The sequence below is a fragment of the Pithys albifrons genome, chromosome 2 (genome assembly GCF_047495875.1).
Source record: "Pithys albifrons albifrons isolate INPA30051 chromosome 2, PitAlb_v1, whole genome shotgun sequence".
Classification (NCBI taxonomy): Eukaryota; Metazoa; Chordata; class Aves; order Passeriformes; family Thamnophilidae; genus Pithys; species Pithys albifrons.
Genome location: NC_092459.1, coordinates 31,753,433 through 31,774,322, shown reverse-complemented (window position 1 = coordinate 31,774,322; position 20,890 = coordinate 31,753,433). Strand labels below are relative to the sequence as shown.

At 41.3% G+C, this 20,890-nt stretch overlaps 1 protein-coding gene across 1 annotated transcript in view; it reads right to left on the bottom strand.

Annotated features, from left to right (window-relative positions):
• The window catches only part of SH3BGRL2 (SH3 domain binding glutamate rich protein like 2), a 41,478-nt gene extending 20,818 nt beyond the window's left edge, over positions 1-20,660 (bottom strand). Inside the window, exons 1-2 of the mRNA XM_071579957.1 lie at positions 20,408-20,660; positions 19,944-20,341 (exon numbers count right to left, since the gene is read on the bottom strand). Of these exons, the coding sequence (XP_071436058.1) occupies positions 19,944-20,341; positions 20,408-20,660 (651 nt within the window). The remainder of the gene's footprint in view (positions 1-19,943; positions 20,342-20,407) is intronic.
• Between the last annotated feature and the right edge of the window lie 230 nt (positions 20,661-20,890).

Here is a 20,890-nt window from a genome sequence, read left to right as displayed (position 1 = left end):
CTAAAACTGTGTGCACGAGTGGTCAGTTACTTATAGTGCAGTACTGCTAAAACCAAGATGAAATCCCTCTTGCACTGGTCAGAGCAACTAGCAAACTACAGAGTGGCTGGGTCAGCTCTCTGACCCCAAAGCCAATTGGCATCATCTGGCCAAGCCTGTTAAACCTGCAGCCTCTCCAAGTGGCAGCATGCAAACCGTACACTGGGCATGATCTCTGGCATGCTGTAACATCTAAATCATGGCCATGAGCTGTTGAGACTAAGCTGGCCTCGGCCAAAGCCATCTGTGCCAGCAACCATTCCTCAAAGTATTTCAGAGTGCTAGAGAACTCCCCTGCTCAAGGCCAGGACATGCACCAGTACAGATGTATCTAACATTTTCATCTGCTGTCTTCCAGTAGCCTGTACACTGAGCATAAGTTTAACTTCAACTTTGATTTAATCATATCCCTATTATTTTAGAAATTGCACCATGAGAATTCTCCCACAAATGCACATTTCCTAATCTCTCCTTTTATTTTTATAAAACTAATTAAGATGTTGAAGTGAAATAAATTGGATTGGGGGTTTTTTTAGCCATAAGCCTTACAATTCTCCACATGACATCTGTATGAGTTATCAGCTGTGGATGTCCCAGCTGCATAAATTTAAACAAAACAGCCTGAAAATGTTAAGCCAAAAAAGTAGCATTTTCTCCTCCTCCAAGTGATTTGATTCAAGTCTATAAACTGAAACAAGAACATTAGTTACATTTAAAATCCTATTAAATTATGCCCTGTTGTTTAAGATGGATGCCCAGAGCATCTGCCACAACAGAAACCAGCTGATTATTCCCCAAGAAAACCACAGGACCTTTGTCTCCCTCTACAACTGGATCTGTGCCTTAGGAGTGCGTCAGCCTCACAATCCTGCTGCAGCTCTCATCTGTGCTTACTCCAAGCCCTAAAAGCTCCTGGCATTCAACCACATGAAACACTGAGCAAAGACAACATGGCACAAAGAGCAATGTCAGTTCTCCCTTCCTCACTAGCCTATGCAGAGGATCTGAACTCCTGTCAGAGCCCAGCAGAGAAATAAACATCCTCATTTGACAGCTGTGGAGGTGGACTGTCCTCTTTGTAAAACTTTACCTTGTACCTTGCTGTTTCCAAGATTTCCAGAGTTTGATGGAAGCAAAAGGAACCTGAAAAGAGTACTCACATTGTCAGAGGTACCACGTTCAGAAAAACTTGGTTCATGGCTATTCATACACCACTTTGGGAAAGCATTCGAGTCTTACAGGACAGACTGCTTCAGCATCAAAATATTTTGGGTTTAATACCTTTCAGCACATCAGAAGACACTGTGAGATACACCATTAAAACACATATCCATTGTAAAGTTTCAGGGGAAGATCTTTACATAATATGTTCCTAATCTATCTTTAAATGCAATGAGAAAACTTGGATAGAGCTAACGGTCTGCTATTATAATTCAGTTACTGTCTCCCATATTTTTAGCAGGGCAATTGTCTTCTGAACATAATTTCTCTGAGTTTGGTTTTATTGTCAATCTGTATTTCTATTCAAAAAACTAAGACAGGACAAAACCCCAGAGGCATCTCAATTTTATCCTGGTATTCAGAGCTGATATCTTTACTAGAATTAAAAAGCAGCAAAAATAGGATGTACATGGTGATATACAGAACTGCTAAAATGAGCTAATCACTTAATCAATAGCCTGATTTATGAAGAAAGTGTATGGTAGCATAAATACTCTGCCTTTCTGTCCTAGTTTTCATTTTTTATACTGATTTGCAACAGGTAACAGGAGGCTAGCCAGATTTTCAGACTGCTTTGGAAAAATACTTCAAAGACATATTCAGGTCTGACCAGGTGGGACCACTGGGATTATCTGTTCTGACCTTCGGCATCCCTGAATTAATTTCTCTTCAGAGTAAAGAGTTTGTTTGGATTTTTTTTCCTCCTAAGCTCCATTCCTGAACTGATAATAACAGAAAATCTGTTGGTCTTTGCAAATTGTTCCCGTAGTTAATTAATCACCTTCCCCTAAAATATTTGCTTGCATCTGTTCAGAATGTACCCTGACTCCAGCTTTCAGACCCTTACTTTTCATGTCTTCGGCCAGACTAAAAACTGTTCTGTTCTAGGATTTCTGTTTCACATACAACTAATATACGTGAGAAAGAGAACTCCCAGCTAAGCTGAGCAGTAACAAGAGAAATTCTATGGTTCATTTAACAGCAGAATGAGAAAATGAGGATGTTGCTATCATAAATGTCCAGAGCAAAGCAGAGGTTGAGCAAAATCAGATTACATCCTCTATCCAAAATTCCCTGGAAGCCTCTCATCACTTCCAACAGGTGACAGTTTTCTCCCCTTCCCCCCCCCCCCCCCCCCCCCCCCCCCCCCCCCGCCAATGCCCCAATGCTTCCTGAATCTGTTTTAAGAAGTTCTTCTGTACTAGAAAGGCTTGCCTACTGACAGCTGCTGAAACAGAGGAGGTGGTCTCTTCATTACTAAACGGTAGGAGCATTTCATTATCCTGTACTATTTTAACCAAGATATTCATTACCCTGCAAAAATCTTACTAGTCTAGGACTTACCTAACTCAGAAAGGAAAAATAAATATTACTTCTACTACACTATATGCAAGATGACTCAAGTAGCAGTATTAATAGAAACTGTGAAAAACCTATAATTAGAGAGAACTTCTCTGCCTTATTTCATTAGCCCAGTTAATATAAATGGGAGAAAGCACACACATTCTCAGTTTTGAATTTCTTCAGTGTCAGCAGGCATGTTCCTGTATGTCTGGTGCTCACAAAGTGTGTGCAGAAGGTTGGTCTTCTGCTCCAGACTCTACCCCTCACCTTCTGGAGACAAAGTGTTTTGTGGGTTTCTGTCCTCCTGCCTCCAAGTGGAGGGATGACAGGAGGCACCCTTCCACGGGTTGGCTGGTGACAGATGTGTAGCACTGGCTGTCCTACAGCCTCTTCATCCTGGAACGGAAGGAACTGAAAGCCTAACCTAAGGTGCCCACTCATTCCAGATAGATCCCAAGAACAAATAGCCAGCTTTCTAACACAAAATCCCACCCCAAAAAAATATTCAGACCACATGCTGAGTGAGAACAAAGCCCTGTGATGGTTGTCTTCTAAGCTGGCTTGTCAGACTACAAGTACACTTTAGAAGTCTGACATTGAAAAACCCAAAACTGAATGCACATCTAAGTTCACCTCAAATACTTGTTTCACTGCCTGGCATATGTCTATTTAGACCTGTGACTCTAACGCTGGAGAGCATGCCACTGATTTTCTTCCTTCCCTTTCATTCTGGTTACTCTGTGCACACACCTGCCCTTACTCCAGAACTGCATCAGTCACATTCTCCACCCACTGACTCAGTCAAAAACTGAATGTACTGCATTTGGCAGGTGCACCTTTACAGTGCAGTTTGATGATACAGCTCAGCAGGTCTCACCGCTGGCTGTCACTGAGATGACACAATGTTCCTCCCATTTGCCAAGCAGCTCCTGCAGCTTTTCTTGCAAAAGCATAATGCAGGAACAAGGGGAACAAGGGAAGGAGCATCAATAATGTCAACACCACGGTCTCATCAGTTTATATCAGGAACAAAACTGCATCCTAAGGAAATGGCTCAGCAGAGGCTAAAGCATGATAAGCTACAGGTATTTGAAATATGAACTGCATAAGCAGCATTAGTGTTACATAAACACAAGCTCAGTACACTTCCACAGCTGAAAATATTGTACGTGAGTCTCTGCCTTTACAAGTCAAGCCAACAGTAGCAAAGGGACTGTTGCAGTGTAAACTGCATATATAATATAGCTACTGCAGAGGATTACTAATTTTCACTTCTCATACAGATGAAGCTTAACACATAATCCCAAGATAATAATGTGATACTATGCTCTAACACAGAGATGCAAGCCCTAACCACATCAAATGAACAGAATCCTAAACAGTGTTAATTGCAAACCTATACACACCTTCTTTAAAAAATCCAGGAGGAGACGATGCCTCTTATAAACACTCTAAGCAAAATCTGCATTCTTTTCCTATCTTTCCAATATGTTCTGCTCTCAAAAAGAAACATTAAAAAACACCCGAATGCTTCATCCTCAAGAAAATGTTTCAATATCCTAAAAACTGATCCCATTATTTTTCAACCTGTAAACAATCTGTAAACTGTGGCCACACACAGTCTGCACTGCCCTGGTCCCCTGCTAGCATCAATCTTCCGCCTGCCTACAGAGACATAATTAAGGACACACAATATGAAACACTCTATTGAACTGGGCGAGCAATCTGTTCAGCTTTATGCAAAATCAGTTTGCAGGTCTCTGGGAGTTGCTGAGATACTGCTTACTCAGGCAACGTGCACACCTTTGCCAGGCAATGTGCACACTTTTACCTCTGTGCAAAGTATAATAGTATCTTTAAAAGAATCCAGCATTTAAGAAATACAACTAAAATTTGAGACAGGTTTGTTTTTTAAAAGCCTCACAAGCAGTCAGCAAAGGAAAACATTTTCTTTTTCTATAAAGCTACAAAGACAGTACACTGCTCCATGCCCAGTGTATTCTAACCTCATAATTTCCTTGTCAGATATTGCACTATGATAAATGCATTTAAATCTACTTCTGTGTTTATGTATGTCTATCATAAACTCAAAGGAAAAGTTTCATATTTAAGGCAGTTTGTCAGAAATCATTTTACTCTGTGGAAGTAATAAAGTAATTCAGAAACATGAAAGAGCCTTTAGCAAGTACAAATACACCTATCACTGCTCAAAACAAGAGATGATGGGAGTTTGCTCAAGGGTTTACCAGGCATTGTTTCACTAAGCATAAAGAGAAAAGGAGAGACAAAAATGGAAAAAACACAAAAAGGGAAGTGATCAAGAAAGGAAAAAGAAGGTTCTACAGAAAAATCGCCCAGAGACAGTGCCACACAGGTTGCCTTTGAGCTCTGCTCAGCTGAAAAAGCCTCTAAAGGCACCCCCAAGTCCACTTCTTTAGATTTCTTCTGTCTTTTGGGAAAAAGACTTGCCAATGATGTACACAAAGGAAGTAATTTTCTTCTTGCAGGAGGAACAACATGTTCTTAGAATGCCAAAATCTACTTACATGTGAGTCTCTGAGGGACTGCAGGGAAACAGATACTGTGAGACCCAAATTTTGGCTCATTACTTCCTCATCAAAAGAGTAAGAATGCCACTGAAGCTGGATCTGTCTTCCAATTATTGACGTGAATTTGTTGTCTATTGCATCAATGTGAAACTAAAACAAAATAGCACTGTTGTGGAAATAAAAAATTACTTAAAGTAAAACGTGAAGACTTTGTAACAGGAATTGAACTGGAACTCAGAAGTCTTACTGAGTGTACAGGCAGGCAGCTCCAAATCACAGAAACAGAGTAGCAGCCAAAGCACTCCATGCAGAGTGAGAAACATAGCAAGAAGATTCCCTGCCTAGCCTGGCAAGCAGCTGGTGACTGCCAGATTGAAGGTCAGGATGTACTACTGGTTGTTCTAGTAGGGGAGTTTGCAAAGCCTATTGCCAGTGTAGATTGTAACCTACAGACAGAGCTCATTCTATGAAATTACACTATCCTGAAAACCTTTCTATTCAACAAAATGCACTCTTGAAATGGTATCTGTGCTACAGATACAGCATCTTTCCTAGTCACAGGTATTTCCCTGTGAGGACACTGAGAAAGCATGCTGGTTCCTCTACAGCTGGACTGTAGCTGCAACAGAGGGCAGATGACCAGGATGGGCTGGTAACTTCATTTGATTTTTAAAATGTCTCAGTCAACAGTGAGCCAAGAAGTCAAACTTAATAGAATTATGTGCTAGGATGTGGGGTTTTTTAGTTTTTTTGGTTGGTTGGTTGGGTTCTTTCATGAAGTTGAGGATCCTAGTGGCTAGCATAAAAGACAAGAGAAAATTTAAGCAGCTTGGAAGGTCTCAGGGATTCATAAAGCATATCCTGAATCCTGATCTATCAAAAACTTTTCCTGATGGAACCATCCTGTAGGACTAGACTAAAACTTCAAAAAACTAAGCAATTCAAACCATAGCTGGCAGCTAATTTCGTTCAATAGATAGATGTTTTTGTTTGTAATTTAACATATGTTCAAGAGAGTGGTTAAAAAGAAAGTGTTATTTTCATGCATTTTTCCAACCGAAACCTCTCAAAGATGCCACTGAATAATTTAAATCTCCTGTATAGCATTCTACATTTAACTCCTCCTCATACTACTCTCTTTTGTCAAAGTGGCACATTTATAGCAAGTACTTTGCATCATGAAAGAAACCCTTTCAACAAGCAACATCTATCTTCCTTTTCAAAATGTTTACCACACATAAATACAAGTATGATAAGTGTAAACCTAATTAATTCAGCTACTCTTCAGTATCTCCTAACTAAATGCAAGTGATTCTCTGATCTTAATGCCATATTGTGTTTATTCAAATGTTTATTTCTTTTGATTTCTCTAAGTTATTTGATTCTGAAGAATATCCTTTGCTTCCCAGCAAAGGCCCAGTTCAGCAAGGTAAATGAGAACTGTCATATTCTGAGCTATTGAAAACTGTCTTGCATAGATCAGTGGAAAGTTGACCTTTGAATCTCACAGTTCCACCCACAGAGTTAGAAGAGTAGGGAATAACTTGGTGTCTTGCACATGGAAGTCCAATACTGCTATAGCTAAAAACCTGCAGGGACTTAGAGATGTCACTTCATTGGTGTGCATCAAACTTGTTTGGTAGAACTGCGATTTTGTGAAGGGAATCAAAACATGATAAATGCATTTTGCTTCTTTATATGCTAAATATTTGGTAATTGCTTAAAGTTCACTGGAACAGCACCAAAGATAGCAGTTTTATAAGCAGGTGTTGGAAAGAAAGCAGATGCTGTAATAGTATGAGTCAGCAGCGTGTCCTGGCAGCCAAGAGTGCAACCCAGATCCTGGGCTGCATCAAACAGAATCACCAGAGGCGACTGTCCCACTGCATTCAGCACTGGTGCAGCCTCACCTGGAGTGCTGTGTGTAGTTCTGGGCCCCACACTTTAAGAAGAATATGAAGGTCCTTGAATGTGTCCAGAGAGGGAAAAAAGCTGATGATAGGGATGGAAGGAGTGTCTTATGAGGAGCAGGTGAGGCCTCTGGGCTTGTCTAGTCTGGGGAAAAGGAGGCTGAGGGGCAACCTCATGGCCCGCTACAGCTTCCTGAGGAGGGGAAATACCGATCTCCTCTCTGGTATCGACTGATGGGACACATAATCACTGTGTCAGGGGAGGTTCAGGCTTGACATTAGAAACTATTTCTTCACAGGGTGGTCAAACACTGGAATGGGCTTCCTAACCTGTCAATGTTTTAGATCCATCTGGCCCACGCTTTAATTAACTTTCGGTGAACCCTTAAGTGGTTAAGCAATTAGATTAGATGATCATTGCAGGTTACTTTCAACTGAAATATTCTACTCCACTCTAAAGAAGAAAAATAAAAGTTTAAGAACAAAAAAATCCCCCTAACAAGATATTCACAGGCACTTCCTATTATGTAACATATTTATCACCTAAACTTTCAAGATGAAAACACACAGTTGTCTTTTTTTGTGACACGGTGAGTCGGCAGCACACTAAGTGTTTGAAGTAGTTCTATGTATTTATCAGTCACATTGTTTTGTCACAATGAATAAAGCATTCCCAGCTATATTTTCTGTACTTATAGCAAAGGAGATATAAAAGAAAAATTTTCAGCACTAGAAAGTAGGTCATGTTTCTTCCTTCTCATTAGCTTAAAGCATCAAAACCCAGTGGCATAGGAATATTTACTCATCAGAATGGATAAAAACACCTAACAGGCCAAGAGTTAGCCCTGCTTTGCCTGGGTGGGGCCTCAGTTCTGTCAGCTCAAGATACAAGTCTCTCTGGCCACCTCCTACCATACTCACGAGGCTGCACCCTCTGTAATTTGTCACTCAGGACCTATAGCCCAGCACTGAGTTACACCCAACTGCAGCTCCAGCTACTTCTGAAACAAAAGCCAGTGGATGTAGAAAGTGGATCTGTAAGATGCCACATGCAGCAGTCTCCTGACAGTCTGGCAGAGTTTTTGACATTAAGGCAAGCTCCAAGACTGCAGTACTGCCTACCGAAGCAGTGGCATGCTGGGTTTAATGGAAAATCCTGTTCCCACATAAGCACAGCCATATTTCTCCCACAGAAGTACTAATCCTCGTCCATGAATTGGAGAGAACAATAAGACCTCTTGGACACTTGGAAAAGAAAAAAAATCTAGCCTTTCCCTAAAAGGATTATGCTTGCATTTACTTGTTTTCTCATCTTAAAGGATCAGAGATACTATGATTCCAAAATGTTCCCAGGAATTTGAAAAACAAGTATGTGAAATAAAGTTGTCAGTGTTCTCCTGACAGTTACTATCCACACAGCACAGACGTGTCATTCTGTCAGCTACAGATATACACACCCCTGACAATGCAAATAACAGCAATAACAGCAGTGCAAGTCATTCAGAATTTGCTGTGCTAAGTTTTTACAGATATTTACAGGTTTTCCCAGCAGTATATGAATCTGCAACAGAAAAATGCATTTCTGGCTCTAGATAACTGTCGTATTTCAGGTAAAATTAGACTATATTACTGCAACATTCTATCAGCATGTTTTGTAAAATTAGGATGATGGATTTTGTTGATATCATTCTCTAAACTGGGGCTGACTGCCACTGCTATTATTCAGATCAGTAACAAAATTATCTTTGACTCAGCAGAACAAGGCTTCTAACTTTATTAATAACTGTCAACATTATTTCTCTTTCAACAAAAGCAACTATATCCATGTAGCTTGTGTGTTCTAACGGTTCTGTATCTGTAAATGCCCTTTGCTTTCCTGTTTGTGCAGACGCATTTCTGAATCACTAGCTGCATCCTCAAACACAGCAGCCATCTGATCACTGTCCCATAAACTGCAAACACATCTCCTGTAAGGTCTACAGGAGTCACCTTCACACAGCCAAAGTTATTGCTGAATAGTATTCTGCATAAACCCATAGATTTTCAGACTTCCCTGGGGCCTGATGCTGGGAACCTTTACTAGAAAACAGACCTTGCTGCAGGCAACTCAGTTACACTGAGCAGGAAGGGACTGCTTGCACATCAGGGCCTTCATGGCAGCTGTCTTCTTTGATCAAATACTAGTTTTGTATCTCCTTTCCAACTAATTTTAGCTTCCTAGCAGGTTCCTATTGAAGAATGTGATGCTATCTAAATCCTTCAAATGCTTCTATATAAATATACCAGATCACTCAGAGATGCTTCAGGAAGATTGCCCAACCCTAGGAGATGCAGATCCAGATCAAAGGTTTAATGCATACTTGGATTGCATTTCTTTAGATTAGACAGGGATGATAATTTCACTAACCCTGCAGGAACTTAATGACACATTTCAGCTGCTGATCTCTAATCTTCATCTAACCAATGGAAGCTTCCTTTCAAATGAAGATACACAAAAAATCGCTTGTCTTTCTCTAAAAAAGACAAACTTCAATTCCACGATTAAGACATTTGACTTGTAATGTTACTATTAAATTGTTCCAAATTAACACTCAAAGGTTTTAATAGCACTGATAATATCCAGTATCATCTTCTGCACCATATGAAAATGCCAGGAAAGAAAACAAAGTTGTCAAAGCTGTGACAGAATTTCCACTGTTATATTTTGATGAATTTTTTACTGAGTCACTTAGCCAGTGAATTCAGGGGACTTGTGTTACATGGACTGGTGAAGAGGATCTCAACGGGGCGTATTTCCTAATGTCTGAAGGTAAACAATGTTCTGCCTTTCTGTAAATACATAAAAATCCAAAAGTCAACAGGAAAAACTTGTTAGTATGCATGAAGGGAACATACACAATCATGCTTTGATTTCTATTTAATATGAAATACAAGTTCATGGTTTCAGGGCTCTGCCTACAAAAAAAAAGCTCTGAGGGTAACCTTGGTAGCAGTTTGCAACGGAACAATCCCATGAAATGGGACGTGCAGAAAGCCAGAAACCGTGGTGGTTTAAGGTTTTGTCAAGCAGAAGCTTGCCAAAATTTATCATCGCCCCTACAAAGAGAGTCAACACTAGGCATGGCCTGGTGCTGCAGATACTCAGTTTTGCGGGCCAGTGTAACACCAGTCCATCTTCAGCATTCATGAAGGCAAATACTCAAGAACACTGCAGAACACTGCAGCCACATGCTCTGTACTGGAGCTTTGCAACAGACACAAAAGCAACACAGAAGTTATCAGCACTAAGGTCTTTCATTGCCCCTGCCAGTCCTGTGCAAGTTGTCAGATAAAAATCTTCAAAACATTGTTTACACCAACATTACCTTTTTCCTAGGTAGGAAGGGAAATATTTATGCCACTGCATGTCCCCATTAGCCATTACAGTTACATTGGTGGATATCTCACACTGGTATAGCTATTTTGATATTTTGTAAACATCTCATTATCTGAAATAAGATAGAGAAGTAAAGCATTTAAGCATAGGCCAGACACATGGAATAACTTCAGCACTCCAGCTTACACAGAAGACAGACATCCTCCACAAGGTCCAGCCAGTCAAACAAAGGAGCAGGCATTTTTGACATGGACCCAACAGATGCTGAACTATCTTGAGCAACCAAGGCACCAGGACTGTTTTATCTTCTGAGGATGCAAAAATCAGTGCTTTACTTTTTACCAAATGATAATTAGTATCTGTGGGTGATTCCAAGGTTAAGAAACATACCTACACACACACACACACAGATATAAACATACATAGCATACACTGTGTGTACAGAACATAAGTACATATATATCCATATGAATATATATATGAATATGTATACCTCTCTCACCATATATATGTGTGCATGCAAAAGTACATATCTACCTATGTATATTCAAACAAAATGCAGGTTAATACATATGCAAAGGTCACTCCCAGGCATTAACTTCTGCAAATTTATTCCTTGCAGTAAAATGAGAAACATTTTGTCTTTTCCCACATAGTCTTAGTAGCAATGGTGGGGATTAGTCATCCAGAGACAGGACAGCAAAACAAACCCTGGAACTCTTGCCTGTGAAGACAACGTCTGTCCTACCAAGGGAGATGGGCAGCAAGAGAAGGGCATGCTGTTACTGATGATTCATATGACTCACTGAACAACCTGCATCTCCTAAGAGATTCTCTTCATAAATCAGCTAGCAAGGCAATTACTCCCTTTTCTCTCTTCAATTACCTTATATTGAAGTACAATATTAAATTTAGACTAAAGAAGCTTATTTACTGATATAAAATCAAATTGATTTTCTTTTCCCCCACTAATGAGATAGAAATTACTTGTTTTGAGAAGGTTCCTCATCACTGTAGCTCTTACCACCCCAAAAGAAGTATCTCTACACACTTTAGATTCAGCCCCTTCAGAATGGTAACAAATCTTTTACAGTAAAGCAGCACACTAGAGTGGAAGGAGAATCACAACTTTGAACAAAAGAATTAGATTTCACCCCAAAATATTTCACAGATGGAGGTCTAAAGCCCACGCAAGAAAAGAAAGGAAGTTTTGTATCCATGCTGTCTTGCTATGAGACAAACTATAGTAAATTAATTGCCTGTACGATGTTTGTATTTCAGTCACCTCTTCCACGCAGCCACCAACAACTTTGCATCATTCCTTGAAAGATCAAGTCATCTACATAAGTCACACTAAAATCTGATGTTTCCAGAAATGACAGTCAACAGTGACAGATTTCTGAACTGACTCAATTTGCCCATCCAGTAAGCGCTGACCAAACAACGTATTAACCCTAGGAGAGAAGATTATAGAAACAATCTCATGGCTACTGAGTAACTCAGAACCAGTTTGAGCTTTTGCAGCAAACTGCAGACTCTTTCCATTGACTGACAGTGTAAGAAAAACGACCACTGCCTCTACATTTCCCCTTACCTTGCCAGAAAGGAATTTACCAACTTAGTGGACTTGCAAAATGTTAACTATCTTCTGTAAAACTTATTAAAAAATTAAGCCGTTAAAAAACAATGACATACTGGAACGTGATCATGATTTTAGATGCAGTGGATGTCAACTAGGGATAGATTCCACAGAGTACAGCATTTCTGTGTTCATTACTCTTCTTAGCAAGCTTCCACACTTTAAGCAAAACAAAGATAGCAGCATTTCCTTCTGGACAGATTCCCTTAGGGGACCAACACCTGCCTTTAGTGTACTTAAAGAGATACACTGTGGGTTACCAGTTTAGTGACAATTCTTCATCTCCAAGTTGCATTCAGATTGCTAAAGACAAAAATTATACTGATTTTATACAACAAAGAACTTCCTTAAATGCTTTTCATAACTCCTACCTTCTACATTTCCCTCATCGGATAAACAGAAGTATAAACTGTCTGAAATAATTACATTAGGAAATGGAGAGTAGAGAAGAGTACCAGTGAGAGTCTAACAGTGGTCAGCTGAAACATGTTGAATTATAGACTTGTTTTGCTTGTACTTTAATTAAAACCAGAGGCATTCATGTAACAAATGAAATGGACTTAGCAGTATACTTCACTTTTGGCAAGACTATTAGAACTATTAATACTCAATGTACCTGTTAAAGTATAGGGGATTTTTTCAAGCTCCTTCAAGTACTAAGAAAGGTAATTTACTTTGAATAAATATTGTTGGGCAAGCTTTGCTAGGCTTTGGCACTATCAAGTAAGTTTGACTAGTAAACTTTTATATTCATTGTTTCTTGGATTTTACCTATAGATCCTTAAATCTTAAAAATGGGGAAGTATTCAAGAAAACATGAGACACATAACTTTGCAGGAGCTAATTATTTTTTTCTAGCCTGACTATTCACCAGCATGGTGGAGATTCAGGAAATCCAGCTCTCTTGCCTAGAATGTGGACTGTAAATCATGTACTCAGTTGCTATGCTTTGCCCAAGGACAGAGGCATAGGAGTCCAATACAACCCTTCTACCAACAAGCTAGTTCTTTCATTTTAGGTAGATTACATCCTGAGGTTCATGTCTCCTTAACGTGTAATGTTGCAGACAGTACTTGAGTAATTCCAAGTTGGAGCTAGAAGCACTTTGTCTCTTACAGGCATGAATAAAAAAATTCAGAACAATACACATTAATAAAGTCCTAAACTTTTCATACACATGAAACACCATTTGGGTTTAATGATAAGCATGGAAGTCATCCAGCTTGGATGAAAGCCCAGTTAGTCAGTGAAGATGTTTTCACCAATTTCAACAAGCTTTGGATCACAATTTACATGAATTTGCTACAATAGACACCACAACCTAGTAAAAGACTACAGATCACAGGATTCACATTAGTCCAGCACTGACTTCTTTAATATCTCTTTTCACAAAGATACTTAGCTCCAAAAGAAGGGGGGGAAAAAAGAGAAAGAAAAACAAAACCATCCAATCCTGTAAGTGCTCACCACATTTTGCCCAAATAATACTTCTGGGGGAAAGAAAAGTCTAGAGAGGAAGTGAATATCTGACCTATATTTATAGAAGAATAGCTGAACAAATTTTGGGAAAGCAGTTCTGTGATGCCAAAATGTAGTGAAATTTAGTTCACTGTCTCTTGGCTGTGCTACCCTTGTAGTGATCAGAAACCAGACATTGAGCACGCAGTAGGCTGCATATGGAAAACATGCTGCTTTCAATTGGAATTCACCAGATTAAAGTTGCTGCTACCAGGATCTTTATTTCATAGCACTGAAGTGAGCAGGTGCAGTGACCCAAAGTGTTACAGCATGGGAGCTCCCTGTCTCACCCCTCAGCTGGAGTTTCTCTCTGCAGGAGCAATGTTGGCATTGAATACTGTGACAATGACAACTGTAAATGTGGCAGCTTATACGTTGCTGTACTACTGTCAGACAACAAAATGGGGACAAACCAAAGAACTGCATACACTTCAATCCCTGCCTTTCCCGTCTAGACAGACAATTCTGTGCCCAAATTAATTTTCATTTCACAAAACAGTATGGAAAATAAAAGCATTCCAAAAGTAATTTGTACTAATAAATTGCATACAAGTTAGTTATTACTTCAATATTCTTTTTCATTAATATATTCAAATTCAGTTATATGTGACATCCAGTGACCATTGACACCATGATCAGGGTCAGGAAAAAGAATTTCTAGGCTTTGATGATATGGGTGGAAAATTAAGGAGAACAGGTCACCATCAGTGAAGTATCCCCATTTGGGGATTTGTACTTGCTGTACTCTACAGAAAAACAGAGGGGGAAAGTTTTCACAAACCCAGTCAGAACAACTCCTTTGAAATTTTATTACAGCTACAACTGTAATCAAAGGTCAGTAACTGTCCTATTGCTCATGACACTGTGTAGCCCACAGCATGTTCTTCAAGGTACCATTATTTCTGACATACTCTGCCAAGAAGAAATGTAAATATTTGAATAGCACTAGAGCATACAAGCATGGTGCAACAGTCAGGCACTGAATACCATACACAAATTCCACCTGCACCCTTGTGACTAGAGTTTTCATTCGGCTCCCCCTTGAACACAGTCCTTAAGCTATCTGAACTACTGCTCCAAGGCTCACAGTTCTCTTCATCACAAGGCAGGGGAACGTAACTAGAATTTAGATTTATGTGGAATACAGACTTGAAATCTGAATCCACAGTCAGTCAGTCAGTCCTTAAGGTGAAAACCAGCTATAGCCTTCAACACTGACCTCCCTAGCTTGCAGAATTCACAGCCATGAGGGAGGCTCTCAGGCCCCCTCTGACACAACCATGCAAAACAGGACAGATGGAAGCCAGCAAAGATGAATATGAGCCACCTGATCTAATAAGGCACTTAAGGAAGGATGAGGGAACTAATTTTGCCAGTCAAAGCTACTAGATCCAGAAAGTCTCCAGATCTCTCACATGGGCATGATATAATTGCTAATATCCAAGACACGGATACCCATGATGTGTCCAGTGACTGAGCAAGGATCCAACTTTTTTCTTCCAGTATCACTGCTGTGGTTACAGCACTGCTCTGTAGGTGCACAACCAGAGGCACCACCATCTTGACCAAGTGAAGTGACACAGTATGATGTTCATGGCAGATTCATAAATCAGGCTTTGACGATCCAATCCAATAGGTAAATTCTCAGGATGCTGACAGATGTTTCACAATACTGTGGTTAAGAATTTACTGCTACTTCCCATGTAAATATTGCAGATTCACTTCTAACTGTTAAGATTGTCTCACTTCTGAAAAGCTAACTTACCTGCTGCTCTGCTCTGATTTTATGAAATTCTAATATTCGAAAACCATGATAATGTTTATAATTTGCAAAGTTTATTATTATATATGAGAGGTAGTTGAATTTCTGTAAATCACATGCAACAAGTTGTAAATCCCTCCACATAACCACCATAACTAACTGTTCTCCCAAAAGGCAAATGTATCACTCAACCAAATCACTTTCAGTTTTGACTGCTGAGCTTCTGGGGTGGAGAGAAACAAACAAACAAAAGTGTTAGATGGTAGATATTCTAGAAGTAATGTATTCTAAGTTAACTTATTCCACACCTCTCAACAAGATGCACAATATTCCTGAGAAAATGCTATGAGAAATGCTGAAGTGCAAGGACATTGTACAAACATGGGTGGAGTTGAAAATCACCATCGATAGGAGACCAGCTCAGCCCTAAGAATGCTAATGCTGTGTTTGTCTTCATTACACTACCCAACAAAACATGAACCAAACAAACATGACTGTAATTATTCCGACATTCCAATGTTTTATAATGTGATTTATAGTCATTCCAGGAAACAAAATATCCAACTGGTCTGACCTCCATAATACGCTTAAACAAAAGCCGAGCTTTAGTTTCATAAACCCAGTATTTGCTGTAGAAACAATTTAACTATAACTGCACTTATCAAGCTTCCTAGTAAAAAAAAAATCCTTAGTTCTCTTCAGTAGCAACAGTCAAAGTCCAAGTTTTGAAAAAGTCTATTCTTTTCAAGTTTTTGCTGTTCTGCCCAAAGCCCTCCTGTCCTCCTAAATTGTCAATGGGAAAGTGTTTCACATCTCTCACTAGTCAGAACAGATTCTACCTGCTGTGTCATTATTTCACTAATTCCTCTGTACTATCTGTCCAGCTTAACAGATGAAGCTTCAATAAAAAAATACCACAAAAGTACAAGGGAGGCAATTGTTTCAGGTTTCTCCATTATTTGAAAGCTCTTCAGTGATATTCCCTTCACATGATCCTTAGTCCTCCACAAGACTGAAGCCTTCTCTGGTATGGCATTTCTAGGTAACTGTAGGAATTCCATACATAAAGTTATTTAGCTCATGCTACCAGCTTCCTGACAAAGGTGGAGCTCCTTTAAACACTGAAAACCATTTAACTGTGAGTCAATAGATACTGTGGCGGTACAAGTGTAGATTTTTATTGATAGACTGGAATAAGTGAAACAGATAAAATTATAGTCACCTAGGAATGATTTGGTGAAAAATACAAGCATAAACTACCTCTTGAAAACAGTGAAGCACTGCTGAGGGAGAAAAGCAAAGGCTACTTTTAAAATAACCTTTCTCCTAAGCACAAAAGAACACTGAATGTCCTTATCAGAGAGGAGTAGCAAAGCCTGTCTCCCCAGCCCTACAAAGAAGTGTTTGGAATTCAAGACACAGCATACCAACAGAAGTCGAAATTCAGGTCAGAAAAAGTAAGAGACAGTAAGGCATGTAGAAACCTGCCTGCCTGCCTATTCAGAGGCTTCACATTATGATTCAACCGGATCTGCCTAATGCATGCTTAAAACACGAGGTTATTCAGAAATATATACACACACACACAATGCCTCTCTCCTCCCTTCTCACAAGGTCTTGGAAACTTGCCTACAGCGTCCTCACAGGCTAAACCCACAGTCCACCCTCCCTAAACACTGAAAATCAATGTTGCCACTCAAGCAACAACAAGGTTTGGGGATCTGTGAGCTATTTTAAGCTCATAAGAAGTTTATATTCGCAAGTTCTATTGAAAACAAAACAAACCCAAACAAACAAACAAAAAACCTCACCAAAAAACCCAGCTACTATCATTAACCTCTAAGGGGTCTAAGAACCTTCAGATGTTTGGAAGACATTGCAGGGAGAACTCCAAGACCAAATGAAGGGAAAATTCATGTTGTTCTTGGCTCCTTCTCCTCTGCTCCAATTATTTCCTTTTTTCATTCTTCTGAAGGATCCCCCAAAACATTATATGCACTTATCTCTTAGAATTACGTATGACAATTGCATATTTTTATCTTCTTTCACACAAAAGAAATTACACTAAGTATCGAGATCAATAAATACTTCAGTAGTTTCCAAGGAAAGTTATATTTTGCAAACTGAAGCCTATGCTGACTACATAATCAGTGTACTTCTCAGGAGTATTCCAGGCAATTGCCCATCATTTGACTTCAGTATTCTGAAGACTTCAAAACGGGTCATACACAGACTTTACCTCACTATATTTGCCAAAACAAAAGCTTACTGTAAAAACTACATGGACTTTTTATTTTAAAATAAAGAGTAATTTACCAAAGTATGTCTAGTGAGACTAGGAAAGTGAATTGTGTGACAATTACATTGCTTTCTGTTTATCAGCCAGTACTACATAGAGGAGTTTTTGGTCAGTTACAGCAAGTCAGACACTAATCTGAGCAACATCCACTCTCACTAGCAGCTAGCTTACAATTTGACACAGGATGACCTACAGGTAGAAATTAAACCATGGATTCTGACATAATTTTTAGCAGGAGACAGAGTAGGATCTATAAGGGGTACTCATTTCTCTAGACAGAGAAATCATCCTGTCTCATGAATTCCACAGGATCCCAGAAAAGAGTACATGTAGTTGTGCTGAAGGCTGGAGGAGATGACAAGGAATTACGTGACTCAAAAGCTCTTTATTTCCTTACACTAATGTTCAGTTCTAGGAGAATGAAAATAAGTTTAAAACTTCCATGGTAAGAGATATGCAATACTGTAACCACCTTTTTCTCCAGATGCAGATTTCCACATAACGAGCTAATAATAGTTTTTGATTTGTCATTTTCCTCTATCACTTAGTCAGGATCTATAGACTTCCCCTGCAAAGCCCACAGAAAAAAGCCTTCATGACACAACATTGAGAACAGCAGGAACCCAGCCCATAATGAAAGTTTTTTCATGCTGTGGTAACACAGATGAAGAAATATTGACAGAAAAGAGATGGCACAGCTCTTGTCCTGTATAACAGTACCTTCAATCACTAAAACATCTGTTCTTCTCTGGCTAGGCTGTACTCAGACGTACAGCTGTCTAGATGAAGAAAGCTCACTATCACCACCACACAAACTAGCACCCATATTATATGTCATTTCCTTGTTGTCCAACGCAGAAAAATTCAGCCAGTGAACTTATGTGCAAATTATATTGCTCATCAAATTGGTTTGTTGAATTAACAGATAGTTAAGAGGGTTATATTGCTGCTGCTAACAGGATATGTACCTTGTAGGCAGACAGGGTAAGGAGAGAGCAGAGCCAAAAACTCCGATCAATAACCTCCTTGCAAACTGGAGATGTGGAGGAGCTATGTGGCCCTTTTCTACCCCTTCAATAAAAAATACAAAACTATGTATCATTGTTCGACCTATGAGGCATGAAACAAACTAAACCTAGCAATGCTATGCTACCACAGCGTGAAACAACTGCCCACGTGGGGAAGATGTTTCTCTTATGGATGCTTGATGGACACGGATTATGCAGTTCTGAAGACACTCTGTGTTCGCTCAGTTAGCTATTGAAATGGATAATTAGTTTCTATGAGCTGTAATGCAGGTACTAAGCATTTTGAACACTTCATGCCAAAACATATCAGAACACATACCTGTCATCATGGCACTGAACTGAAAACTAGTATCGAACAGTAAAAGACTGAAGGAAGTGAACACACAAACCTTCAGCTGGAAAAATTCAGTGCTACATCCTTCGGCAATAGAAAAAATGTCATTGCCCTCACTGCTCAAGCATAAAGAATATCAATTATATTTAAATGCTTCTGACGTTCTTCATTAAAGAATAAATTCAGTAGAATGCTTACACCCAGATTTCCTTCATGGAAAACTGTCACTAAAACATGGAAATTCATAGTCACATGCATAATTAACAACAGAATGCTGTATGAGCTTCAATTAAATAGAAAACGCAGTGATGCCTTTCAAAAGCGAGTTTGAGACGACCTGTACCTTTTCCAGAGTATTTCTTAATGCAGAGAGTCGCTGGTGGCCTGAAGCCTGTCCGCAGGCTCTCCTTTGTATTTATCCGTCCGTCCTGCCTCGCCTGGCAGGCACCGAGGCACCCACCACACCTGCCCGGGCTCGGCGCCTCTCCGTACGGTCTCCCCTGCTGACCGCCTCCCAAGCAGGCAAGTTTAGCCCTGTCTACTCACCTCTAAGACCCTTTAAACATACGCAAGATTTATCCCCTAAAAAGGGGTTTCGGGGTGCTTGCTTTGCCAAAGACAATTTACTAGAGCTAGCTAAGCTTTGCAGCCTTGAGGAAGATAGCTGTTCTTGTTCCCCACCAATGCACAAGCAACGCCGGCAAATTCAGCCGCGCGTTCGGGGACAGCCCCCAGACGCGCTCTCGGTCCGTGCCGGCGTGCGGAAAAAGGCTGGGAGCCGGGGAAAGGCTGGGAGCTGCAGGGAGGGTGAGCGGCGGCTCCAGTCCCGCGCAGTCCCGGCCCCGCAGGCTGCGCCCTGCCTGCGGCTGCGGCCCCGTTCCTCTCCGCTCCCCTCCCTCCTGCCCGCCGCTCGCCCCCACTCACCGCCACCGAGCCCGAGGAGGAGGCGACGAAGACGCGGATCACCATCTTCACCTCATGAGCCGCGGCGCCAGGAGCGTGCGGGACGGGCAGCGCGGCTGCGAGAGCCGCTCCCCCGCACGGGACGGGGCTGGGGCCGCCCGGCTCCGCCCCGCCACCGCCACCGCCACCGCCACCGCCACCGCCCCCGAGGGCGGCCGCCGTCCGCAGCACCCCTGCCCTGCCCTGCCCTGCCCAACGGCAGCGCCGGGTTCGGCTCCCGGCTGGCAGGAGGCAGACGGGAGCGGCGAGAGCCGGGAGTGCGGGGGCGGCGCGCAGGGACCGACGGGCGCTGTAGTCCTCCCCGGGCGGAGGACAGCCGCAGGACGGAGGTGCGGGGCAGCCTGCCCGCCCCCAGCTGCCTGGGACACGGGGGCAGGCGGCAGCCAGCCCGCCCTAGCTGCCGAGCCCCACCGCCGGGGGCTGACCGATGCCACCGTGCGCCTTTGCGAGGGGCTTGTGCCGTCCCCCAGGTGCGCTGCTCACAGGTAGAGGTGAACACCGCGTGAAACTGACCAGCCCTGCCAAGGACAGTGCTCCTCGCTCACAGCCCAGTCTACTCCTGGTCCTCCTGCTCCATGCGGAGCTGCCAGCTGTGCTCCGCCGGATCCGAATTTGGCCCCACGGTCCGCCGCTTAATGCGGTGAAGGGGTGAAAAATGAAGCCGTTCTGGGCTGGCATCCCTGTCAAGACAAGCTAGGGGACAAGGCAGGGTGGGTAGGCTGTCCTACATCATACATCCCAAAGGAGTTAAACCGCGCTGCCCGTTTTCACTCTTTGGAAGAGATGTACAGTTCCCAATATTGTCAGCCGTGGAACAGATGTTGTTAATCAACAGGATAAGCAGATAACCCCAAATAACCTTCATCTGTCAGCTCATCTGCAAGGGACTGAAGGGAATCCTTACAGCC